The 27,689-nt window shown below is 48.1% G+C and overlaps 1 protein-coding gene across 1 annotated transcript in view; it reads left to right on the top strand.

Moving 5' to 3' along the window:
* Nucleotides 1–27,689, top strand: part of psmf1 (proteasome inhibitor subunit 1) — a 140,379-nt gene that overhangs the window by 34,304 nt on the left and 78,386 nt on the right. The window contains exon 4 of the mRNA XM_072515302.1: nt 1,269–1,472. Within this exon, the coding sequence (XP_072371403.1) occupies nt 1,269–1,472 (204 nt within the window). The remainder of the gene's footprint in view (nt 1–1,268; nt 1,473–27,689) is intronic.

The following is a 27,689-nucleotide window of genomic DNA, read 5'->3' as shown; positions in this document are numbered from 1 at the left end:
AAGACAAATAGGATCCTTGGCTTTATTAATGGAGTTCAAAAGCAAGGCGATTATGCTTATCCTTTATAAATCGCTGGTTAGTCCTCAGTTAGGCTATAGTGATCGATTCCGGGAACCACACTTTAGGAAGCTTTGGAGAGGAGGGTGCAGAGGAGATTTATTAGAAAGGTACTGGGGATAAGACACTTCAGCTATGTGAAGAGAGTACCGAAGATGCTGTTAATCTCCTTAGAACCATGAAGAGAAATTTGATAGGGGTGTTCAAAATCATGAATGGTTTTGATTGGAAACATAAGGCTAAACTGCTTTTGGTGCCAAGAGAGTTGGTGATAAGAGGGCACAAATTTTTAATAATTGGAATAAGAACCAAAGAACAGATGTTTAAACAGCAAGTTTGATCAGGAACATAGGAATTGGGAGCGGAAGTCGGCAATTCAGCCCCTCGAACCTGCTTCGCCATTCAATCAGATCATGGTTGATCGCTTCCTGGTGTCAAATCCACCTCCCCATATATGTTTCCCATGTATCTTTAACCTGTTTTTTAAAAATCAGAAGTATATCTCCTTCTTGAAACCATTTAATGACTCTAATTCCACCGCACTATGGGGCAGTGAGATCCACAAATTCACCACCCTCTGCGAGAAGTAGTTCCTCCTCATCTCAGTTCTAAATCTACCCCCTCTCAACCTATATCTGTGACCTCTCGTTCTAGATTGTCCCACAGGGGGAATATTTGGCCTGGGTTTACTTTATCAGTCCCTTTTAATATATTTATATACCTCGATCGGATCACCTCTCATCCTTCTAAACTCCAGCGAGTATAAGCCCAAACTGTTTAATCTCTCCTCGTACATCAACCCCTTCATCCCCGGAATCAATCTGGTGACCCTCCTCTGAACTGCCTCCAATGTCACCACATCCTTCCTCAAATAAGGAGACCAAAACTGGACCCAATACTCCAGATGTGGTCTCACCAACATCCTATTGTCGTCACCTGGAATGCAGATTCATTAATAGCATTCAAAAAGGACATTCCAAGGCTATAGGGAAATAATGTGGGTCGTGGGACCAATTGGATAGCACATCCAAAGAGTCAGCACACGTATGATGGGCCAAATGGCCTCCTTTTATACTGTATCATTCTAAGAAGATATTCAAGTCACTCTCCTCAGTGTTACAAATGCATCCCACAGTTGTTCTTTTCCTCATTTATTAAGTATCTTTTCACGCTCAAATGAGAATTTTTTTCTGCCTCTTCTCCAAAACAGAGTCTTCAAGAAGGAAGAGGAGTTGCGGAGACATATTGAATCAACAATAGTTTCTCCTTTAGTTGGCATGAAACAGAGGGCTGGAGGAGGGCCACAGAAAGGAAAGAAACCAGTTCATCCTACTCCAGGTGCTCAACCTCACAGGGACACCAACCCATTCTCCATTCCACCCAATGCACCACAGAGGCAGAGGCAGCCCCCCTGGTGAGTAGTGAATCTCTTTGCTATTCAAGAAGATCAGTAGATGCACCCACCCTTTCAGCACAAAATAAGGTTGGCCAAGAGAGAAGATGAGGATTCCATAAATTGCAGCATTTTAAAGAATGATTGCGTTTATGCAGCATCCATCATGACACTAAAGCACCTTATAGCCAATGAAGTACTTTGAGGTGTAGCGTTACGACACCCTGGGCTAGTGTGCGGTCAATTCCAGCCCCACTTAACCCAGAGCCACAACACAAGTCAATTAACCAATAATTATTAGGAAAATACCAAAATCTTTGGCCCTTGGCTGCCCAATAATTACAGTCACCAGGTTTGTAAATGTAAACACAATTACTGTTTCTTTATAACTACCATGGAATATGCGGTACATATAACTGGTTAATGACAAACAAATACCTAATACCCACTTTACCCTCAACCCTCTGCGCACGCACCAGACAGACAGACACAGAGGGGTGGAAAGGGGTAAAATATCATAAGTGGAGGGAATCATAGAATCATAGAATTTACAGTGCAGAAGGAGGCCATTCGGCCCATCGAGTCTGCACTGGCTCTTGGAAAGAGCACCCTACCCAAGTCCACACCTCCACCCTATCCCCATAACCCAGTAACCCCACCCAACACTAAGGGCAATTTTGGACACTAAGGGCAATTTAGCATGGCCAGTCCACCGAACCTGCAAGTCTTTGGACTGTGGGAGAACGTGCAGACTCCGCACAGACAGTGATCCAGCAGAGAATCGAACCTGGGACCCTGGCGCTGTGAAGCCACAGTGCTATCCACTTGGGCTACCGTGCTGTCCTGGAACAAAGAGTCTTTGCTCCATATGATGGTTTTAGCACACTTTTCTTCACAACTACCTTGCAGATTAAAGACTTTGGTTTGCAACCTGTAATGGTCTTCTTTATTCTTTAACACTGTTCAAACTTTGCTTTCAATTTGAGGTTTGTCCTTGGGCCTCTGTAGGTTCAAGAATGCAGCATCCGCAGGCTATCTGGAGGGAGACAGCCCGCACAGTAGCATTCTGGAGAAAGGTAGCTGGATCTTTCTTGAGCGAGTGAGTTGGATCTTTCTTTCACCATGCTGCCAGAATCAAAACTCAAACCAAACGCAAACCTTGGACCCTGAAAAGCATTCCAGTGGAATAGGATCCAATCACCACATGTTACCGGGTAGAGCACAGCCTTTTGGGCCAATCAATTTTCCACCAGCTAATCAATCAAACCGAGTCACAACGCATCTCTCTGTCACTGATTCCAACCAGTCTGCAGCTTCTATTTAAACAAGCACAGCCTTCAATTCTTCCTGCTTGAACTAAAGACACAGCTTCTTGCCGAAAAGTGAAATGTCCATCAATCAAACATGGATCAAAAATGTATCAGCAAAAGTAAAAGAAAGAGGAAATAGGCGAATATACAGGAAGGACCCTTAAAGTAGCCGCTGTCATACTATAGGAAAACATAGCCACCAGTTTGCGCACAGCAAGCTCCCACAATGGGAGAACCTCCTCTGCTCTTTGAAAAGTAGCATGAGAACTTTTAAGTTCACATGAGAGTGCAGATTGGACCTTGATTTCACCTCTCCTCTGAAAGGAGACATCTTCAACAATGCAGCACTCCCCCAATATTGCACTATATTGTTAGCCTGAATTATATGCTCATGCTTTTGAAGTGTGGCTCGAACCCACGGCCTTCTGACTCATAGCTGAAAGTTCCATGCGGCAAACAGTGTTAGATAAGGAAGAAACAACCTTTTATTTAGTACCTTCCGCGTCCTGAGGAAGTCTCATTAAATTTTCATGATGGAGATGCTGCTCTCTCTGGCACTCCTACCCCACAGGTTGTCTAATAAAAATAGGACACTGGTGCCAACAGGGTGTTAGCTTTTAACTTTGTTTCTTAAAATCTGTGGCACTTGCTATGGCAATATCTTAGCAGAGGAGGGGAAAGGGTGACAATTTAAATCATAGAATTTAACCGCACAGAAGGAGGCCATTCAGCCTAACGTGCCTTTGCTCGCTCTTTCAAAAGGTAGATCATTCCAGTTTTTCATGTGAGCAGAGAATGCGCTCTTGATTTGAACTCCACGGGGCTGATATTTATTTCCATGCTGCACACGTCCACTCCTGCCAACTAATATTTCATTATTATCTGGTCGGGTTCATCACAAGTCAACAGAAGAGGGAGTTCTGGTCAATATTTTGTGTGCAGTGACACTAATGTGGGACAGTCCTCTGACAGAGGAACCTCAGTGACCACCTCAGGAAGGGTTGAATGCATTAAACTGCAGGAGCGGGAAAGAGCGATGGGAGATACAACACTGTTTCTCTGAACAGCGAAAGGTAAAGATAAGCAAGTGAGTTAGCATAAAAAACCAAGGACATCAATGACAAAACTGGCAAGGCCTCGAGCACAATTCGAAATGAGAAGTGACCAGATAAGAAGGCAGAGCAAATAGAGTGCCGGAACTTACTGCCTCTTCGGGGTGAAATTGATGCCTTTGGAAAGGTACTGAATCAATAGCAGTTGGGGAAGTGGGCTGCAGCTTGTAGAGCTCTGTTTGATTCACACACGAGTTAAGGAAATGAGTGAGAGGTGCGGGGGAGGCTTGTGTTTGACATTGTCAGAGATACTGTTGGAAGGAATGTTTTGATTGGCAAGTGGCCTTTCCTGTTACCATACACAGTGGAATGTTGACAGGGTACAATCAGCAGAGTAAGTCTTCCTTGGCACGGCTCCTGAATATATTACACTGCAGTTATGATGATTCAATAAATTACTGTTACAGAAAGAAAGACGAACATTTAACTTACATTTTCACAGTGTCATGATACCCCAGCCCATAAAATACTTTTAAAGTGATGTCAAGGTTACAATGTAGAAAACGTAGCTGCTAATTTGTGCACAGCAAGCTCCCACAAACAGCAATGTTATAATAATCAGCTAATCTGTTTTAGCGATGCTAGCTGAGGGATAAATATTGGACATTGATGAGGAGAACACCTGGAGTCTTCAAAATGGCGCCACCAGATATTTTATATCAACCTAAGTTGACAGGCAGGGCCTCCGCTTAATGTCAACTTGGATAGTGCAGCATTCTCGCAACCGCGCTAAGTTTCACTGAGGATTTGTGCTCAAGTGTTTGGAGTGAGCTTTAAATCCACAAGCTACTGACTCGAAGGCAACCCACTGAGCCATGGTTTTGCACCTTAAGGTAAATGGAATTGAACATGACTTCAAAGCATCTGTGACAGTAGAGTTATATGGAGTCCGAGGTTGAATTTCATGAAAGACAACCTTGCGACTGATATCAGGGAGGGGAGGTAGTTCCCCAGTGGTATTGTCACTGGACGATTAACCCAGAGATCCACACTAATGCTCTGGGGACCAGAGTTCAAATCCCACCACTGTAGATGATGGAGTTTGAATTCAATAAAAATCTGGAATTAAAAGTCTAAATGATGACCAACGAGCCATTGTCGATTGAAAATGAAATGAAATGAAAATCGCTTATTGTCACAAGTAGGCTTCAAATGAAGTTACTGTGAAAAGCCCCTAGTCGCCACATTCCAGCGCCTGTTCGGAGAGGCTGGTACGGGAATTGAACCGTGCTGCTGGCCTGCCTTGGTCTGCTTTCAAAGCCAGCGATTTAGCCCTGTGCTAAACCAGACCTCTTGTTGTTAAAACCATTTGTTTAACAAATTCCCTTTACCCGGTCTGGCCTACATGTGACTCCAGACCTACAACATTGTGGTTGATTCTTAAATGCCCTCCAGCAGTACCTAGCAAGCAACTCCGTTGTACCGAACAGCTCCAAAGTTTCAACGGAATAAAACTGGATGGACCACCCGACGTCAGCTCAGCAACGGAAATGACATCTGTGAACTCAACCCTGTCGACCCAGCAAAGTGTTCGTCCGAGGGTTTGTGCCAAAATTGGGAGAGCCATCCGTCAGATTAGTCGAGCAACAGCCTGACATTGTCATACTCACATAATCATACCTTACAGACAATATCCAAGGTGCCATCTCTGGATATGTCCAGTTCCACCGGCAGCACAGACCCAGCAGAGGTGGTGGCACAGTGGTATAAAGTTGCCCTGGGAGTCCTCAACATCAACTCCGCGCCATGAAGCCTCATGGCATCGGGACAAACATGGGCAAGCAGCCCCCCCTCAGCTGATTAATCAGTACTACACCATATTGGACACCAGCTGGAGGAAGCACGAAGGGTGGCAAGGGCACAGAATGCACTTTGGGTGGGGGAATTCAGTGTTCATCACCAAGAAATGGCACAGTGGTTAGTGCTGCTGCCTCACAGAACCAGGGATCCGGGTTCAATTCCGACCTTGGGTGACTGTGTGGAGTTTGCACCTTCTCCCCCTGTCTGTGTGGGTTTCCTCCAGGTGCTCCGGTTTCCTCCCATAGTCCAAAGATGTGCAGGTTAGGTGGATTGGCCATGATAAATTGCCCCTTGGTGTTCAAAGATGTGCTGGTTCGATGGGTTTGCGGTGATAGGGTAGGGGTGTGGGCCTTGGTGGGGTGCTTTTTCGGAGGGTCAGTGCAGACTCGATGGGCTGAATGGCCTCCTTCTGCACTGTAGGGATCCTATAATTCTATGAGATGCTCAGCAGCGCCACTTCTGTCCGAGCTGGCTGAGTTCTCAAGGACACAGCTGCTAGGCTGAGCCTGCGGAAAGGTGAGGGAACCAACAAGAAGGAAAAAGATGCTTGATTTCATCCTCACCAATCTTACCTGCTGCAGATGCATCCGTCTATAACAGTATCAGTAGGAGTGACCTCCACACAGACCTTGTGGAGATGAAGTCTTGCCTTGACATTGAGTATACCCGCCATCATGTATGATACTATCAATGTGCTAAATTGGATAGATTTTGAACAGCTACAGCAACCGAAAACTGGATAACCATGAGGTGTTGTGGTCTATCAGCAAGAGCAGAATTGTACTCCACTCAATTGGTAACCTCTTAGTCTGGCATGTCCACCACTCTTATCATTACCAGCAAGCCAGAGGATCAACCCTAGTTCAATGAAGAGTGTAGGAGAGCGTGCCAAGAGCAATACCAGGCACACCTAATAATGGGGTGTCAACCTGGTGAAGCTACAACACAGGACTACGTGCACGAAAAACTGCATAAGCGGCAAGTGATAGACTGAGCTAAGCAATTCCACAACCAACAGACCTAAGCTGCGCAAATCCAGTTGTGAATGATGGTGGACAATTAAATTTAACTCACTGGAGGAGGAGGCTCCACAAGTTTCCCCATCCTCACTGACGGGGGAGCCCAGCACATCTGTACAAAATGTAAGCCAGAAGTGGATGATCCATCTCGGTCTTATCCAAAAGCCCCCAGCATCGCAAATGTCTGTCTTCAGACAATTTGATTCAGCCCATGTGATATCAAGGAGCGCTGAAGACACTGGATACTGCAACGGCTCTGGGCCCTGACTGTATTCCGGCAATAGTACTGAAACCCTGTACTCCAGAACTTACCATGTCCCTAGCCAATCTGTTCCAGTACAGCTGTAACACTGGCATCTACCCGGCAATATGGGATATTGTCCAGGTATGTCCAGTACACACCAAGCAACCCAGACAATTAACCCCCAATCAGTCTAATCGTGATCATTTGTAAAGTGATGGAAGGGGTCATCAACAGTGCTGTCAAGCAGCACTTGCTTAGCAACAACCTGCCAGAGCTAGCTCCTGACCTCTTTATAGCCTTGGTTCAAACATGGACAAAAGAGCTGAATTTAAGTGAGATGAGAGTGACTGCCCTTGACATCAAGACAACATTTGACTGAGTTTGGCATCAAGGAGCCCGAGCAAAACTAGAGTCAATGGGAATCAAGAGCAGCACGGTAGCATTGTGGATAGCACAATTGCTTCACAGCTCCAGGGTCCCAGGTTCGATTCCGGCTTGGGTCACTGTCTGTGCAGAGTCTGCACATCCTCCCCGTGTGTGCGTGGATTTCCTCCGGGTGCTCCGGTTTCCTCCCACAGTCCAAAGATGTGCAGGTTAGGTGGATTGGCCATGATAAATTGCCCTTAGTGTCCAAAATTGCCCTTAGTGTTGGCTGGAGGTGTTGACCTTGGGTAGGGTGCTCTTTCCAAGAGCCGGTGCAGACTCGATGGGCCGAATGGCCTCCTTCTGCACTGTAAATTCTATGAAGAGGAAACCTTTCCGCTGGTTGGACTGATACCTAGCACAAAGGAAGATGATTGTGGTTGTTGGAGGTCAGTCATCTCAGCAGGAGTTCCTCAGGGTAGTGTCCTAGGCCCAACGATCTTCAGCTGCTTAATCAATGACTTTCCTTCCATCATAAGGTCAGAAGTGGGGATGTTTGCGGGTGACTGCACAATGTTCAGCACCATTCGCAACTCCTCAGATACTGAAACAGTCCATGTCCAAATGCAGCAAAACCTGGACAATATCCAGGCTTGGGCCGCCAAGTGGCAAGTTACATTTGTGCCAGGTAACGACCATCTCCAAACCTCTCCACTTCTTTCTCCTTTTAAAATGCTCCTTCAAATATAACACGTTCACCAAGCTTTAGATCACCTGCCCTAATATTTTCCTCTTTGCATCAGCGTTTCATTCCTGTCAATCACCTTGGACCATTTTGCTACATTAAAGGAGCTTTTTAAATGCAAGTTGTGTTGTTAAATGGGAAAATATCAGAAAATGTGACAGTTCCTGGAGGGACATTAATTCAGCAAAAGGATGAAAGACTTTCCTTTGTGCCAAAATTCATGTCATTAAAGTTATATTTCTTCTACCCTTTAAATGGATGAACTGGCCCTTATGTGGCACGTATCCTGAATAGAATTAAGTTTTATACTCCTGACCAGGTGTGAGTTGTATCATTGCAGTAAATGGCAGGTTTTCCCCCAGCTCTCTCTTTTTAAAAAAATAATTTTTATTGAGGTTTTCACAAAATATCAACAACCAAATGAAAAAGGAAACCAATAGAATTTAATACAGAATAAAATTAAACAACCCCCGTGCCCCCATCCCCCCTATACATAAATAATAAATTAATACCCCGAATTAACACAAAGCAAACATAGCAAATATACACACCCCCTCAGATCCCCCAGTGTAGACAAACAAAAATAAAATAGAACCCACCCCCCTCACCGGTTTGCTGCTGCTGCTGACCACTGTCTACCGTTCTGCCAGGAAGTCCAAGAACGGTTGCCACTGCCTGAAGAACCCTTGCACCGATCCCCTTAAGGCAAATTTCACCCTCTCCAATTTCATAAACCCCACCATATCGTTGGTCCAGGATTCCACGCTTGGGGGGACTCGCTTCCTTCCACTGAAGAAGAATCGTTAGCCGGGCTACCAGGGACGCAAATGCCAGGATACCGCCCTCTTTCGCCTCCTGCACTCCCGGCTCCCCTGCAACCCCAAATATTGCGAGCCCCCAGCCCGGTTTGACCCTGGATCCTACCACCCCCGACACCGTCCTCGCTATTCCTCCAGCGCAGGGCATGCCCAGAACATATGTGTGTTTATTTGCTGGGCTCACTGAGCCCCTAACACACCTGTCCTCACCCCCAAAGAACCGGCTCATCCTTGTCCCGGTCATGTGTGCCCTGTGCAGCACCTTAAACTGTATGAGGCTGAGCCTTGCGCACAAAGAGGAAGAGTTCACCCTCCCAAGGGCATCTGCCCACTTCCCCTCCTCGATATCCTCTCCCAACCCCTCCTCCCACTTACCTTTCAACTCCACCACCGAGGCCTCCTCCTCCTCCTGCATCACCTGGTAAGTTACCGAGATCTTCCCCATTCCCACCCATCCCCCCGAGAGCACCCTGTCCTGTACCGTGCATGGCAGCAGCCACGGGAATTCCACCACTTGCCGCCTGGCAAACGCCCTTACCTGTAAATACCTAAAGGTGTTCCCTGGGGGGAGCCCATACTTCTCCTCCAGCTCTCCTAGGCTCGCGAACTTCCCATCCACAAACAGGTCCCCCAACCTTCTTATCCCTGCCCTGTGCCGCCCCGAAAACCCTCCATCTATTCTCCCTGGGACAAACCGGTGGTTCCCCCGTATTGGGGTCCACACCGAGGCCCCCACTTCCCCCCCCTGTGCCGCCTCCACTGCCCCCAGATTTTGAGGGTAGCCGCCACTACCCGGCTCGTGGTATACCTCATTGGAGGGAGCGGCAGCGGCGCCGTTGCCAGCGCCTCCAGACTCGTACCCTCACAAGATGCCATCTCCAGCCTCTTCCATGCAGCCCCCTCCCCTTCCATCACCCACTTGCGCACCATCGCCACATTGGTGGCCCAGTCGTACCCACAGAGGTTGTGCAGTGCCAACCCCCCCATCCCTACTCCGCTCCAGGAACACCCTTCTCACCCTCGGAGTCCCTCGCGCCCACACAAACCCCGTTATGCTCCTGTTGACCCGCCTAAAGAAGGCCTTCGGGATAAGAATGGGGAGACACTGGAACAGGAACAAAAACCTTGGGAGCACCGTCATCTTAACTGACTGCACCCTACCCACCAGGGACAGTGGCAACGCGTCCCACCTCTTGAACTCCTCCTCCATTTGCTCCACTAGCCTCGTTAAATTAGGTCTATGCAGGGCCCCCCAGCTCCTGGCCACCTGGACCCCAAATACCTGAAGCTCCTCTCCGCCCTTTTTAGTGGGAGCTCGCCAATCCCCCTCTCCTGGTCCCCTGGGTGAACCACGAAAAACTCGCTCTTCCCCATGTTGAGCTTGTACCCTGAGAAATCCCCGAACTCCCTGAGGATCCTCATTACCTCCGGCATTCCCCCCACCGGGTCCGCCACAGATAGCAGCAAGTCGTCTGCATAGAGCGACACCCTATGCTCCTCCCCACCCCGCACCAACCCCCTCCAGTTCCTCGACTCACTCAGTGCCATAGCCAGGGGTTCAATCGCCAGTGCGGAGAGCAGGGGGGACAGGGGACACCCCTGCCTCGTCCCTCGATGCAACCGAAAGTACTCTGACCTCCTCTTGTTCGTGGCCACACTCTCCATCGGGACCTCATACAACAGCCGAACCCACATGACAAACCCCTCCCCAAACCCGAACCTCTTCAGCACCTCCCACAAGTACCCCCACTCTACCCTATCGAAGGCCTTCTCAGCGTCCATCGCCACCATTATCTCCGCCTCCCCCTCCCTTGCCGGCATCATAATAACGTTCAGCAGCCTCCGCACATTCGCCGTCTCCCCTTCACGAACCCCATCTGGTCTTCGTGGATCACCTGCGGCACACAATCCTCAATTCTCGTGGCTAAGACCTTCGCCAGCACCTTGGTATCTACGTTTAACAACAAAATCGGCCTGTAAGATCCACACTGCAGGGGATCCTTATCCCGCTTCAGGATCAAGGAGATCAGTGCCCAGGACATCGTTTTGGGCAAAGCCCCCCCCTCCCTTGCCTCGTTGAAGGTCCTAACTAGCAACGGGCCCAACAGGTCCACATATATTTTGTAGAATTCGACCGGGAAACCATCCGGCCCCGGTGCCTTCCCCGCCTGCATGCTCCCTATCCTTTTGGCCAGCTCCTCCAGCCCAATCGGGGCCCCCAATCCCGCCACCAGTCCCGCCTCCACCTTCGGAAACCTCAATTGGTCCAGAAAGCGGCCCATCCCACCCTCCTCCAGTAGGGGCTCGGACCGATACAGTTCCTCATAAATGTCCCTGAAGACCCCATTGATGCCAACCCCACTCCGCACCACACTCCCTCCCCTATCCTTAACTCCCCGATGTCCCTAGCTGCGTCCCGCATCCGAAGCTGATGCGCCAGCATCCGACTTGCCTTTTCTCCATACTCATAAGTCGCCCCCTGGGCCTTCCTCCACTGCACCTCCGCCTTCCTGGTGGTCAACAGGTCAAATTCGGCCTGGAGGCTACGCCTCTCCCTCAACAGTCCCTCCTCAGGCACCTCCGCATACCTCCTGTCTACCCTCACCATCTCCTCCACCAGCCTCTCCCTCTCCCTCTGCTCTCCTCTCCTTGTGGGCCCTAATGGCGATCAGCTCTCCCCTAACCACCGCCTTCAGCGCCTCCCATACCATCCCCACTCGGACCTCCCCGTTATCGTTGGCCTCCATGTATCTCTCTATGCTTCCTCGGACCTGCTCACTCACCTCCTCGTCCGCCAACAGCCCCACCTCCACGCGCCACAAAGGGCGCTGGTCCCTCTCCTCCCCCAGCTCTAGGTCTACCCAATGCGGGGCGTGATCCGAAATGGCTATCGCCGAGTACTCGGTATCCTCTACTCTCGCTATCAGCGCCCTACTCATAATAAAAAAGTCGATCCGGGAATAAGCCTTATGAACATGCGAGAAGAATGAAAATTCCCTAGCCCCCGGCCTTGCAAATCTCCAAGGGTCCATCCCTCCCATCTGGTCCATAAACCCCCTTAGCACTTTAGCCGCCGCCGGCTTCCTACCGTCCTAGACCTGGAGCGATCCAGTGCCGGATCCAACACCATGTTAAAGTCCCCCCCCCCCCCCCATTATCAGGCACCCCACTTCCAAGTCCGGAATCCGACCCAACATGCGAAGCATAAAACCCGCATCGTCCCAGTTCGGGGCGTACACGTTGACCAGCACCACCTGACCAGCACCACCCTCTCCCCTTGCAGCTTACCACTTACCATTACGTACCTGCCGCCATTGTCTGTCACAATGCTCGACGCCTCGAACGACACCCTCTTTCCCACAAGATCGCCACACCCCGATTTTTGGCATCCAGCCCCGAATGAAACACCTGACCTACCCACCCCTTCCTCAATCTTACCTGGTCTGCCACCTTCAGGCGTGTCTCCTGGAGCATGACCACATCCGCATTCAGCCATAAGACCATAAGACATAGGAGCGGAAGTAAGGCCATTCGGCCCATCGAGTCCACTCCACCATTCAATCATGGCTGATTTCAACTCCATTTACCCGCTCTCTCTCCATAGCCCTTAATTCCTCGAGAAATCAAGAATTTATCAACTTCTGTCTTAAAGACACTCAACGACCCGGCCTCCACCACCCTCTGTGGCAATGAATTCCACAGACCCACCACTCTCTGGCTGAAGAAATTTCTCCTCATCTCTGTTCTAAAGTGACTCCCTTTTATTCTAAGGCTGTGCCCCCAGGTCCGAGTCTCCCCTGCTAATGGAAACACCTTCTCTACATCCACCCTATCTAAGCCATTCATTATCTTGTAAGTTTCTATTAGATCTCCCCTCAACCTCCTAAACTCCAATGAATATAATCCCAGGATCCTCAGATGTACATCGTATGTTAGGCCTACCATTCCTGGGATCATCCGTGTGAATCTCTGCTGGACCCGCTCCAGTGCCAGTATGTCCTTCCTGAGGTGTGGGGCCCAAAATTGCTCATAGTATTCAAAATGGGGCCTAACTAATGCTTTATAAAGCTTCAGAAGTACATCCCTGCTTTTATATTCCAAGCCTCTTGAGATGAATGACAACATTGCATTTGCTTTCTTAATTACGGACTCAACCTGCAAGTTTACCTTTAGAGAATCCTGGACTAGGACTCCCAAGTCCCTTTGCACTTCAGCATTATGAATTTTGTCACCGTTTAGAAAATAGTCCACGCCTCTATTCTTTTTTCCAAAGTGCAAGACCTCGCACTTGCCCACGTTGAATTTCATCAGCCATTTCTTGGACCACTCTCCTAAAATGTCTAAATCTTTCTGCAGCCTCCCCACCTCCTCCATACTACCTGCCCCTCCACCTATCTATGTATCATCGGCAAACTTAGCCAGAATGCCCTCAGTCCAAGGTGCCCCTTCAGATGCGCGAACACCCGGGCCCGCTTGACCGGTTCGTTCAGTCCCCTAACATTCCAGATTATCAGCTGGATCAGGGGGCTACCCGCCCCCCTCCCCCGCCGACTAGCCATAACCCCTCCTCAGCCAGCCATGCGCCCGCACCCCACGCCCGGCCCGTTCCCACGACGGCAGACCCCCGTCCCAACCCCCTCTACTCGCTCCAGCTCCCCCTTGACCATAACAGCAGCAACCTGGTTCTTCTCTCTCTCTCTATCCCCCCCCCCCCCCCCGCCCCTCCCAAGCTAGGACCCCTCCTAGCTGCTTTGCTCCCCCCATTGCACTCCCGCAAGTCAGCTGACTCCTGCTGACCCCGGCCAATCCCGCCTCTCCTTCGTCTCCTCCCATTGTGGGACTTCCCCCAACCCTCCATTACCCACCAGCAGGCTCTCCGCCTCCCCCTTCCATCCCAAACGCGGGAAACAACCCTCGCTTCCCCACCCCGGCCCCGCCCCCTCCAGCCTTCAGCGTGGGAAAAATCCCGCGCTTTCCACCTGCCCGGCCCCGCCACCTCTGGCGCAGCTCCTTTTACAGGCCCAGTCCCCTCACCCCTGACTCAGGCCTCCCCCTCCCCCGCGGGGCCCCATCCCCCCTACCGGCCATCCACCCCTACTTCATTTACTTACCCCGCTCCAAGAGCCCACCCGACAGACCCAACCAAAACAGTGCCCAACCCACCCTAACCACCCACCCCGAAACAAAAAGAAACAAGAACAAAGAACCCCCCTCAAAATGTAACACACCAACAGCAATCCCCGACCACCCATCCCGACCCTCAGTTTGTGTCCAGCTTCTCGGCCTGAACAAAGGCCCACGCCTCCTCCGGGGACTCAAAATAATGGTACCGGTCCTTGTAGGTGACCCACAGTCGCGCCGGCTGCAGCATGCCAAACTTCACCCCATTCCTGTGCAGCACCGCCTTCGCCCGGTTGTACCCAGCCCTCTTCTTCGCCACCTCCGCACTCCAATCCTGATATATCCAAACCTCCGCGTTCTCCCACCTGCTGCTCCTCTCTTTCTTGGCCCACCTGAGCACGCACTCCCGATCAGCGAACCGATGAAACCGCACCAGCACCGCCCGCGGCAGCTCGTTAGCCTTGGGCCTCCTCGCCAGCTCTCTATGGGCCTCTACCAGCTCCAGGGGCCCCTGGAAGGACCCCGCTCCCATCAGCGAGTTTAACATGGTGACCACATAGTCCCCCACGTCCGACCCCTCCAGCCCGTCCGGGAGGCCCAGGATCCGCAAATTCTTCCGCCTCAACCGATTCTCCATCTCCTCGAACCGTTCCTGCCATTTCTTGTGGAGCGCCTTGTGTGTCTTCACCTTTACCGCAAGGCCTAATATCTCCTCCTCGTTGTCGGAGATCTTTTGTCGGACCTCGCGGATCACCACCCCACGGGCCGTCTGGGTCTCCAGCAGCTTGTCAATAGAAGCCTTCATCGGCTCCAGCAGGTCCGCTTTGATCCCCCTGAAGCAGCGCTGGATAGCCTCCTGTTGGTCCTGCGCCCACTGCATCCACGCTGCCTGGTCCCCGCCCGCCACCATCTTGCTCTTCTTCCCTCGCACTTTCTTTGGGTTCACCACCACTTTTTTAGTCGCTCCGCTCCTGGTCCAAGCCATACACTGCCGGGGGAATGTTGCAGTCTTCTTCCCACACCGGGAAATGTCGAAAAAATGCCATTGGGGGCCCTGAAAAGAGCCCAAAAGTCCGGTCCAAGCGGGAGCTGCCGAACGTGCGACTTAGCTCTGCATAGCCGCAACCGGAAGTTCCTTTCCCCAGCTCTCTCGATCTACGCCAGCTAGGCTTGCAGTGCTTTTGAGGCTGTCAGCTGCCGTGATTATATAATTCATTCATCCATCTCTTTCTGCAATCTGTCCCTTCTCTGGAGTCAGACCCAAGGCACCTCCAGGCTAGTGCAATTTGTTCTGGCCTGCCTGTTGCAATTACAATCAATGCGGTCGTGTCCCATTTCTACCACAAGGTGAGGCTTTTCACGGTGTTTCTTGAAACTATTGGCTCGTATCTGGGACTACTCTACCTTTTGAGTTTCAGACCTCTTGTTAAGAATTTCTCACAAGAAACGCAGGCTTTGAAACTAAATACTCCCATAAATATTTTGTAATATAAGAAACAGAGCACACAATTTGCGCACAGGAAGACCCCACATACAGCAATCAAATAAATGACCAGATTACCTGTTTTGGGGAGCTGAATTGACATATTGCAATGGGATCTCTTGTGTCCACATGGCGGAAAGGCAAGGCCTTCAGTTTCATGTTTAATCAGTAAGACGGCACCTCCAAAGGTATGTGACTCTCTGCAATGAAATGGCAACCTTGATTTTGTGCTCTTGAATCCACAACCTTGCGGCCTATAGTCAAGAAAGCTACTCACTGAGCCAAGGCTGACGCCTAAATGCAAGAGAGCCCTCACTGCTTGTTATTATGCAATTAATTGACAGTTTTTGTACACTGTGTAACTGTGTGACCATTTGAATGCTGCGTTACTTCTGTCCCCCTGTATGTGTTTCGTTCACATAAAAAACATCCTTTCTGGTGAACATTATAGAATACTAGGTGTGATTGGAAGTGTCCTTAACAGGCGACACGAGGATGAGAGATCTACTCCTGTGCACACACCTTTTGAGAACAAGTTCTTTATTTTAAGGTTTCCATATGTTGATTCTTCCAAACGTCAAGCATTTTTAGAATTTGTTGTCAAAATTGTTTGAGAGGAGCCGAGGAGAATTGTTTTTACGCTGTGAGGTGTTGTGATCTGGAATGCATTGCCTCAGAGGATAGTGGAACCAGATTCAGAAGTAAATTTTAAAAGTGAATCAAATATGGGAATAGAGTAGGGAAGTGGAACTAAGTAGATTGCTGGTTCGGAGAGATACGATGGATTGAATGGTCGTCTTTCGTGTTGTAAAGTGTTGATTCGTGTTAACGCTGTGTTCTTCATGAGGGAACATGGGAAACTTCGATGACTCCTATTATAATTGCCAGCCAAAGTGGAAGCCCGTGACTGAGCGGGAAGAGAGAGAGAGACAGATTGTAATTAGTGGTGTCCTGCAAGGATATGTATGTTGAGGCTTCAAATAATTACCATATTTATTAACAGCTTAGATGATGAAAGAGAAAGGTGCGTATCCAAGTTACCGACAAAGATAGGCAGCACTGTAAGCAGTGTAAATGGAAGCAAGTGCATTTCAATGCAGGTTTAATGTCACATAATGTCACAAGGGGCTGTTTAGCAAAGGGGCTGTTTAGCACAGGGCTAAATCGCTGGCTTTGAAAGCAGACCAAGGCAGGCCAGCAGCACGGTTCAATTCCCATACCAGCCTCCCCGAACAGGCGCCGGAATGTGGCGACTAGGGGCTTTTCACAGTAACTTCATTTGAAGCCTACTTGTGACAATAAGCGATTTTCATTTTATTTCATTTCACATCTGAAAGAGGGTACCTCTAACAGTGCAGCACTCCCTCAGTTTCTACATTGAAGTGTCATCTTGAATTAAAAGGTCAAATCCTGCAGGGAGGGATCGAGGACAATGACCTCCTAGTTCTGAGGCACGATGTGACAATGTTCTTCCCACTGAATCAAGGCGAGTACTCAACTAGGACGGATACTTGGGTTATGTGTCAGAGAACTGCTCGACCCAGTAAAAGTCAAGTTTGAGGAAAAAGTGTTTAAAACTGATAAAACAATCCACCTGTGTGACCTGCAGCCCCCAAAATCTGCCTTCACTCAACTTTATGGCTGTTTAGCAGCAGCCTAATGTCTGATATTTAGTTTTGAGCTCGAGTTAACTTGCTGCTTGTGGTTTAGCGGCACTGTATAACTCTCATGTTTACACAGTATTGTATTGCAGTTTGCTCGCTGTTTAAATCAGTCCTGCAGAGATTAAATGAACCCGTTTTCAGTTTTATCAGGATTGATATCATTTAAATTCCATGGACAGTGCTTCAATAAATTGATTTATTTTTAATGGGCTTCTATAACATTACTATGGCAATGCAGCCTCTGCTGTTTAATAAAGGTAAGTTTATGCACTGTTCTAATTAATTAGATTCATTGAGTAAGCCCAGATGTGTTTAGTGCATGGCCTTTGCTTTGATGGATTGTACACACTGCTGCCCTTGGGCTGTGACTTTAAAATTAACATCAGCATCCCTATTTAAATCTGTTTTTCTGTATGGCATTTAGGAAGCACATCTCTGAAATAGTTGCATGCTGCATTTTTAGTTCAATATTATGATTTATGCACAAAAGATCCTTCTATGCAAACTCCAAGTACCCTCTCCAGATGGAAGTTGAAAGGCAAATAAATGACTGATGAGGTGTCACTTGGGGCTCAGTGGGTAGCACATTGAGATGACGGATTCAGATCCCTCTCCGGAGACTCAGGCACAAAATCCAGGCTAATACTTGCAATGCAATCCTAAGGAAGCGCTGCATTGTCAGAATTCCTGACATTTGGATGCAACGCTAAAACAAAGGTTGTTTCTACACTCTTGCTTGGACATAAAACATCCCATTACAGTGGCCAATATTTACCCCTCGACCACATCAGCTAAAGGGATGACCTGATCATAGTTTAAAAATACATTTACAGGATGTGGCCATCACTGGTTAGGCCAGCATTTATTGCCCTTCCCTAGTTGCCCTTCAGAAGGTGTTGATGGCTGCCTATCTGGAACCGCTGCTGTCCCTGCAGTGTAAGTACACCCACAGTGCTGTTAGGGAGGAGTACCAGGATTTTGCCCCAGTGACAGTGCCGGAACGGCAATATATTTCCAAATCGATGCGCCGAGGACTCAGGTTCAATCCTGGCCCCGGCTCACTGTCCGTGTGAAGTTTGCACGTTGTCGCTGTGTCTGCGTTGGTCTCGCCCCCACAACCCAAAGGCATGCCTGGTAGGTGAATTGGCCACTCCAAATTGGGAAAGAAAAAGAATTGGGTTCTCTAAATATATAATTTTTTTTAAATTCCAAATCGGGGTGGTGAGTGACTTGGAGGGTAACCTCCAGGTGATGGGGTTCCCACGTATCTGCTGCTCCTGTCCTTCGACATGGCAGTGGTCGTGGGTTTTGAAGATGCTGCCGAAGAAACCTTGGTGAGTTACTGCAGGGCATCTTGTAGATGATCACACGGCTGCCATTGTTCGTTGGTGGTTCAGGGATGAACATTTGTGGAAGGGGTGTCAATCAAGAGGGCTACTTTGTCCTGAATGGTGTCGTGCTTCTTGAGTGTTGTTCGAGCTACACTCATCCAGGCAAGGGAAGGGTATTCTGTTACACTCCTGACTTGTGGTTGTAGGTGGTGGACAGACTTTGGGGGGTCAGTAGATGAGTTATCCACCATAGAGCTCCTACCCTTTGACCCTGGTAGCCTCAGTATTAATATGGCTAATCCAGATCAGTTTCTGATCATTGATAACTCAGGATGTTGATTATGTGGGGATTCAGCAATGGTAATGCCATTGAATGTCATGGGGCAATGATTAGATGCTCTCTTGTAGGAGATGATCATTGCCTGGAATTTGTGTGGCACGAATGTAACTTGCCACTTGTCAGACTAAGCCTGGATATTGTCCAGGTCTTGCTACATTTGGGCATGGACTGCTTCAGTGTCTGAGGAGTCGCGAGTGGCCATTGGTTGGAGCTTGCTGTGTGCAAAGCTGTTGCCGCAATTCCTACAGTACAAAAGTGAATGCACTTCAAGAGTATTTCTTTGTCTCTAACCTCACTAGGTTTGCAACCTAGGTCATAGAAGACTTGTAGAAATGTATGTTTATTATTTCTTTCTTACACTGGCTCATGCAAGGATTTTGATGCTTGGTGGACAAGTCACCAGGACCGGATGAAATGAATTTGCGAATACTCCGGGAAGTAAGGGTGGAAATTGTGGAGGCCCTGGCTATAATCTTCCAATCCTCCTTAGATACAAGGGTGGTGCCAGAGGGCTGAGAATTGCAAATGTTGCACTCTTTTTTTCAGAAAGGACGCAAAGACCAGCTCAGAAAATACAGGCTAGTCAGTTTAATCTTGATTGTGGAATACCTTTTTGAAACAATCTGGAACAAACTTTAACACGCACTTGTATAAATGTGGGTTAATTAAGGAAAGCCAGCACAAAGTTTTTAACGATATTTTGTGATGGATGTAGGATTGTATAATATGCAGTGAGGGCTAAAAGCCTGGTTAAAAAGACAGACATTGACTACAAAAGGGATAATTAAAGCTTTGTAAAAGTTGGGCTTATGGGAATTTGTTTATATGAATCAGGTTCCCTGGGGAATAGATACTTATCGACATTGTGTTTGGCCTGAGATGATGTCAGTAATGGGAGGAGCTAGAGGTAGACTGGTAATTGTAAACTATATTTCTGTCATGTTAAAGTTAATAATACTGTGTTAGTAATAAAGTTTGCTTAATATACCACATCCCTATTTGTATGTGGAATCAGTCCTCGAGCAAAGTATCCTTTCCTCGCAATTATACAAAGTAAATAAAATATTGAGGTGTCTCTCCGTTATTCGAGCAATTGTTGGGGTCTGATCCGGGATCATAATTTTGTGTTTAATTAACTTGATTCAGTCTTTGATGATATCATGGAGGTTTGATAAGGATAATGCAGTAGGTGTGGTGCAGTGAGGAGCGGAGGGACACCCTCTTCCCCAGGGTGGCCGCAGCCTCAATTCTGCCATCCTGAACACTGCCTGGGAGGTGGTGGCAGAGGCAGTCAGTGCTGCCAGCCTCACCAGGAGGAGGCAGCTGGTGATCCGGAGGGGTGGGGGTCACTGGTGAGGCCTCTGCCCTGAGAGGGGTGGAGAACCAGGGAGGGGCCCAAAGGCAACAGTGCAGGTGTCGTCTGGTTGGGGTGAGCTCTGCTCATCCACTGCTTCCTCTGCGCTTCTGAGGTGTGACAACACCTGGGTGGGCCCCTGATTGAGCTTGACCACGCCTACCCCCTTGATGATACAGTTGAGGATGAGGTTGTCCAGAGGGGCGGGCTGGGTGGGCTCCCAGATCACCAGAGGCTCTCTGAGCATTCAAAGGACACAGTGTGAGCAGCCTGCAGCATGTTAAATAGCACCAGAGTGATGCATTTGAATAGAGAATGCGGCAATGGCAGTCTGAGCCAGGACACCCTGAACCCGAGGGGGACACCCCCCACCCAGCAAATAACGATCTTTGAGGTCTTTTAAAGCCTCCGGCTCCCCCTCCACAGCCATGGCGCCCAGGTCCCGCTTGTAAATACATGCAATAATTCATGTCCGCGACACCTCTGCCTAAGTGATGTGGAGCATGACATATGTTAATGATATTGAAATCCATGCAAATGACGGTTTTGCATGGGTACAGTGGTGCGGGGCGCAAACCTCGATATCGCAGCCAGCAAGGGGCCGGAGCATGGCGTCAGAATCGGCGGCGGGTGCAAAACGGATTTTTTCCGTTTTGTGCGGTTCTCCACCCGATGGTGATTCAATTTTCCAGTGTTGCGAAGCGGAGAGTCCAGCGCAATATGAAATAGAGGGTGCAATTCTGAGAGGCTGCAGAAGCAGAGAAACCTGGGGGTATGTGTGCACAAATTATTGAAGGTAGCCGGGCAGGAGGCTGAGAATCCTGGGCTTTGTGGATTGCAACCTAAGAGTAACAAATGCGAAAAATTTATGATGAACCTTTGTGAAACATTAGTTGAGCCCCAGCTGGAGTATCCTGTCCAATTCTGGCTTTGCACTTCAGGAAGGCTGTGTAGGTATTAGAGTGTGCACAGAAGAAATTCTGGAGAATGGTTCCAGGGTTGAGGGACTTTGATAAACATGGAGCTGTTCTTCATGAATAAGAGATTGCGAGGAGGTTTGATAGAGCTGTTCAAAATCATGAGGGGTATGGACAAAACAGATTGGTGGAAGGAGCATGAATCAGAAGACATCAATTCAAGGCAAATGACAATAATTCCAAAAGGGTTCACAAGGAAATAATCTTTTTATGTAGCTAGTGGTTAGGATCTGGAATGTACTGCTTGAGAACGTGGTACAGGCAGATTCAATTGCATCTTTCAAAAAGGCATTAGGTAAATATCTGAAGAGGAAAGATTTGCAGGGCCAAAGGGAAAAGGCAAAGCAGTGGGATTTGCTTTTGCAGATAGCTGTCACGGACACAATGGGCTGAATGGCCTCTCTCTGCTCCCTAACCATTTTATGATACCCTACATGCCATTTTGAAACAGGCCTTCGAGCCCTATGCAGTAAATCATTCTGACTTTAGGTATAGGCACTCCAATTACTGGCTTCTGGAGCTAACAAGTTAAGTTGGTTCTATCGCCTCACTAATTTATCACTTTTGAAGAGCTCTCAGCGACAGAATCCATTTTGTACACGATAAGGTCCACAGACAAAGATGAGATAAATAACCAAACAATTGGTCTGAGCAGGAGCACTGGTCAGGAGACCGGGGTGGGGGGAGGGCGGGGGGGGGGGGGTGCACAGTAACGACCAGCTCTTTTTTTGAGTAGTGGCCTGAAATCTTTTATATCCTCATGAGCGTTAATTTAATGATGACACCTCTGACAGTGCGTCACTCCCTCAAAGTTGTGACAAGTGCTGGCTCATCACTAATTGGGTGTGTTACATTACTTTTGTTGTAGGAATGTTGCTTTACTGTGTCCCTTGCCCCCAGCATTATGCCTGAGGCTTTGTTTTGCCAAGAACCATTTATTTCCTTGTCGGAATTCATGTTCTGTAGAAGCTGAATTCAATAACTTGTATAATTAGTTTGGGGTGTCGCAGATAACAGCTGGATTGTTTATCATTTTAATAGTTTGTGTTCTGGAGGTTGCAGCTGTTGTATTTAATGGCTAATGGTATTATTTCAGTACATATAGAACATAGAATTGTACAGCACAGTACAGGCCCTTCGGCCCACGATGTTGTGCCCAACCTGTCTGAAACTAAGATCAGGTTATATATCTGTGTGTGTCTCTGTGTGGACACTCAATTCAGCCCAGTGCTGAGGGAATGCTCTGTACTATCGGAGCTGATGTCTTTCAGATATGACATTAAACGAGCCCTTCTCAGGTAGACATAACATGGCACTATTTCAAAACTTAGAGCAGGTAAGTTCCTTCCAGCGTCCTGGACAACGTTTATTTTTAATCCGATTATCTAAGCTTGATCACATTGCAGTTTGTGAATTCACAAATTGGTTGCACTGTTTCCTAAATTATAACACTCACTATACTTCAAAAAATATGAATTGACAGTAAAGTGCTTTGGGATATGCTGAGTTAATGAAAGGCACTATATCGATGCAAGTTCTTTCTCTTTGATTTTTAAATGAGACATTTCTGCCAAAAAAAAAATCAGAGAAGATTCCAGGGCAGTGTGTGCCCAGGCCATGAGCTCCAGCTGTGAGTATCCTGCCTGCTGACTCCCCAATTAAAATGATGACGAGCAGGAACAAACGCAATCATTTAAAAATTAGAATTATTAACAAACTACTCTGCATACTTTACACTTCTTTTCTTGGTCAGTGAGAATAGGGGTTTCCGCAGACTGGGCAGCTGCAAGGAGTTTGTTAAATGAGGGAATGGGAAGTGAGCGGTAAGTCATCTGAATTGATTGCAGCCTGATTTACCCGTCATATTCTGGAATGATTACTGGAGGAAATATTTGCAAGGTTATGGGGAAAGAGCAGTGGGAGTGGGACTAATTGAATCGTACTGTCAAATAGCTGCCACAGGCACGATGGGCTGAATGGCCTCTGAACGCTGAATCATTCTCTGATTTTGCGACCCCTCCGGTAGTCACGGGGATTTTCCCCACAGTGACCAAGAATTGAAAAGAAAACATAAAACAAGAAAACAAACTTGCATTTCGAGAGCATTTTTCCTGACCCCAGGACACCCCAAAGCATCTTACAACAAGGTCACTGTTGTTATCGGAAACAAGACATCCAATTTGCGCACAGTCAGGTTCCACAAAATGCAGTCTGCTTCCGTGATGATAGTTGGGAGGATAAATATTGTCCAGCCGACCAGGAAGAGCTCACCTGCTCTTCTTCAGACGAGTGCCACAGAATTATTTGCATCCACTCATGAGGAGCGCGGCAGTGATATTTCTGCCAGCTGCTACCTCTGCCAGTGCAGCACTCCCACAGTAGTGCATTGGAGTGTCAGCATGGATTAGATGAAAAGGACACTCCAGCCCTTATCAACAACTGTTTCTTGCCCGAGGGTGATGAATGCCTAGAGACGCAGGGCAAGGCTAGAATACTTGATGAGTTCTTCAGATGGTCGTTTGCTAAGATAGAAGAATCTGACAAAACATCCATAGAAGCAGAGATGGTGTGAATTTTGGAAGGGAGACGGCACTGGACAGGCTGACGATGCTTGAGAGTAGAAAACTCATTTGGTCCAGATGGCTGCATCCCACGTTCACAGAATCACGTAACTCTTACACTGCAGAGGGAGCCCATTCAGCCCATTGTATCTGCACTAGCTCTGCGAATGGACATTATGACTCAAGTGCCATCCCCAGCCTTTTCCCCGTAACCCTGCACAAATCATCAAATACCCTCTTGAATGTCTCAGTTGAACCTGCCTCCACCACACTTCCAGCCCGTGCATTCTTATAATAATCTTTATTGTCACAAGTAGGCTTACATTAACACTGCAATGAAGTTACTGTGAAAAGCCCCTAGTCACCACATTCCGGCACCTGTTCGGGTACACGGAGGGAGAATTCAGAATGCCCAATTCACCTAACAGCACGTCTTTCGGGACTTGTGGGAGGAAACTGGAGCACCCGGAGGAAACCCACGCAGACACGGGGAGAACGTGCAGACTCCACACAGACAGTGACCCAAGCCAGAATCAAACCTGGGACCTTGGAGCTGTGAAGCAACAGTGCTAACCACTGTGCTACCGTGTCCACCCTCTCCAGATCTAAACCACTCGTTGTGTGAAAATGTTTTTTCTTCTTTTGGAAATCACCTTAAATCTGTGCCCCCTCATTCCTGATCCGCTTACAGGTTTCTTCCCTTCCTAGTCTATCCAGTTAAAGGAAGTAGGGGTGGAGATAGCGGAAAGGCTTGCCTTAATCTTTCAATCTTCCCTGGATATGGACGAGGTACTGGAGATTTGGGGAGGGGCAAACACAACATCCTTTGTGAAGAAAGGATGTAAGAACAGTCCTGGCAGCTACAGGCCCGTTAGTTTATCATCAGTGATTTTTAATGTTTTGAAATCGATAAACAGAGAAAAACAATCAAATTTGGAGAAATTTAAGTCAGCACAGATCGTGTTTGAAGAATCTAAATTATTTATTTGATGAAATAACAGAGAAACTTGATGAAGGGAATGCAGTGAATATTGTCAATAGGGATTTTAAAAATATGTTTAACTAAATACCACAGAAAGGCTGGTGAACAAAATTGATGATTATGCATTAGAAAAGTCATTGTCCAGTTGGATAAAAGATTGGCTTCAGGACAGAAAGTAGCTCGGCCTGTGAGATGGTTGTTTTCCATACTGGAGGGTGGTCGACGTTGGTGTTCCCCAAGGGTTAGTGCTAAGACTGCTGCTTTCTTGGTATGTATAAAATACTAGGATCTTGGAATACAGAGTAAAACTTTCAACATTTTCCAATGATACCAAACTTAGAGGCATGGTAAACTGTCAAGATGATTGCAAATTGATTGCCGCAGAATGGGCAAATTAAATTTAATACAGAGAAGTGTGAGATGATGCATTTTTGCAAAAGGGATAGGGGGAGGAAATCTAGACTTAATGGCACAGTTCGAAAGAGTGTGCAGCAACAGAGAGACCTGGGGGTGGATGTGCATTAATGTTTATAGATGGTCGAACCCATTGAAAGAATGGCTAGCAAAGCCAATGGGACCTTGGCATTCATAAATAGTTCCAGGAAGTTACCGGCCAGGAAGTTCCAGGAAGTTAGGCCCCAACTGGAGTATTGCATCTAGTTTTGGTAATGCCACTTTAGAAAAGATGCGACGGTCCTTGAGACAGCGCAGAGAGAGATTTACCAGAATGGTTCCGGGGTGGGGGATTTTGGCGACAAGGTTAAGTTGGAGGATCTGGAGTTGTTCTCCTGGGAGCAAAAGAGATTGAGGGGAGATTTGCTGCAGGTGTACAAGGTATAATGACAGGCTAAGATAAGATAGACTCTTCCCATCAGCTGATGATACAAGATCAGGGAACACGGATTTAAGATTTTGGGGCGAGGGATGTAGAGGGAGTGCGACAGAGAACTTTTTCACACAGTGATTGGTAATGACGTAGAACCAGCTGCCAGTGACGGTGATGGAAGCAGAAAAAAATCAGCAATTTCAAAGGGACTTTGGATGGGTATTTGAAGGAAATAAAGCTGCAGGGTTACGGAGATCGAGCGAGCAAGGGAGGTGGGACTGTGTGGATTACTCCATGGGGAGCTGGAATGGACTGGATGGCTGAGTGGGCACCTTCTGTGCTGTAAATTACTCTGTGGTTAGCCCTTACCCCGATTGTGGAGCTTGAGGGTGGTGATGTTGGTGATCGGTCACATCTGTCTAACCGTGAAAAGCTGAAATTCTGTGGAGATCGCGTGTGTTGTGTATTGCACTGAATATGACTAGCACAACTGTGGGCAGCCATTATTGAACTCACTTTATTTACACCTCCTCAACAGAGGGGGCAGCATAACAAACTGCTCACCTATGTATTACAATTTGCTCGAGGAATGTTAGTTGAAACAATTAGAATTTGGTGCACTCTCAATCTCTTGGATGCATACGTGACCCAAATTTATTTAAAACGTTTGATCATATGTCAACAAAGGAAACCATTCAGCCCATCATGCCAGCACGACCTCTTTCAAAGAGCTGCTCATTTCGTCCCACTACCCAGTTGTTTCCCAACATCCCTGCAAATTTATCCCCACATATTTGTCCATTTTCTTTCAGCAACAAAAACAGAAAATGCTGAAAATACTCAGCAGGTTTGGCAACATCTGTGCAGAGAAAGAGAGTTAAGCTTTCAGGGTTCTGACAAAAGGATCTTGACCTGGAACATTAACTCTGTCTCTCTCCCCAGCTGCTAACAGCGTATTTTCAGCATTTTCTGTGTTTACTTCAGATTTCCAGCAACTCTCTTTTTTAAAATCTAGCTCCTCCCTCAGTGCATTCCAGATCACAACAATTCATCAAACATCTCCTCATCTCTCCTCTTGGGGGAGATATACCGGCTTGGTCGCGACCGGCTTGGTGGCGACCGGCTTGGTGACACGTCAAGGCGATTCGCGATGCTCGAGACGTCTCGCGAGATTCGTCCGACCCTCACGAAACGTCACGACTCAGATCTCCCTCTCACTGGGCGATATCCAGATCCGCATCTTAAATGAATCATTTCAATATGCCTGCGCCATATTCTCCCTGGGTCCGGCAACTAACGTTCTCCCCAGCAAGGCCTCGACTGGGCCACACAAACATGGACCAGGCATAATGGCATCTTAGCCCAGGCCGTTGGAGATCCCTGGGTGGTTGGGGATAGGTAAGGATGGTAACCTGGATTTCCCCCTGGCACCTGGGCACCTTGGCGCTATCAGCCTGGCACTTTGGCACTGCCATCATGCCAATTCCAAGGTGTTGGGTGGCACTGCCAGGTGGCAGTGCCAGGGCACACGGATGCCAGGATGTCACTGCCAAGGGTCAGGGCCTGAGGGGGCCATGCCCATGAAAAAGGAGATAAGGGGGATATGAAGGGTTTCGAGATGAAGGGCGGGTATGAAGGAGCCTCATAAAAGGTTGGGGGGCTAAGGGGCGGGGCCCGAAAGGGGGAGATATAGAGGCCTGAAAAGGGGGGCTCTCAGCGACCCTATGGTGGGGTCCTCATTAGGGGTGGGGGGGAATGGAATAATGCCTATGTGTGTGATGGGTCACATTGCCTGTGGGTGGGGGGGTATGGGGGAACCACCAAGCTCACTTAGAGATCGGAGTACCCTTTCAAAATGGCATTACGATCTCGGAGGAGCCGGTCTCGGCGGCAAGTTCAGCTCCCCAATATTGAGCAAATTTCTAAATGTGGGCTGGGGTAAAACTCCCCTAAAACAATGACTACGTGTGGTTGACTAGCGGTGTGGATCTCACCCCAAAAGCCAGCGAAAAACACCCCACCAAACTCACTCAAAATGACACTTCGGAATTTTGGGGTTGAATCGCGCCCCTTGTCCTTCAACCAGTTACCTTAAATTGTGGTTCCCTCGGCACCACCCGCTTCCCATTGGAAACAGATTCTCCTGGTTTATTCCATCAAAACCCTTCATAATATTTCAGATTTATAG

Source organism: Scyliorhinus torazame, chromosome 8 (genome assembly GCF_047496885.1).
Source record: "Scyliorhinus torazame isolate Kashiwa2021f chromosome 8, sScyTor2.1, whole genome shotgun sequence".
Taxonomy (NCBI): domain Eukaryota; kingdom Metazoa; phylum Chordata; class Chondrichthyes; order Carcharhiniformes; family Scyliorhinidae; genus Scyliorhinus; species Scyliorhinus torazame.
The sequence above is the reverse complement of the archived record's forward strand: the minus strand, read 5'-3'. Positions and strand labels throughout refer to the sequence as shown.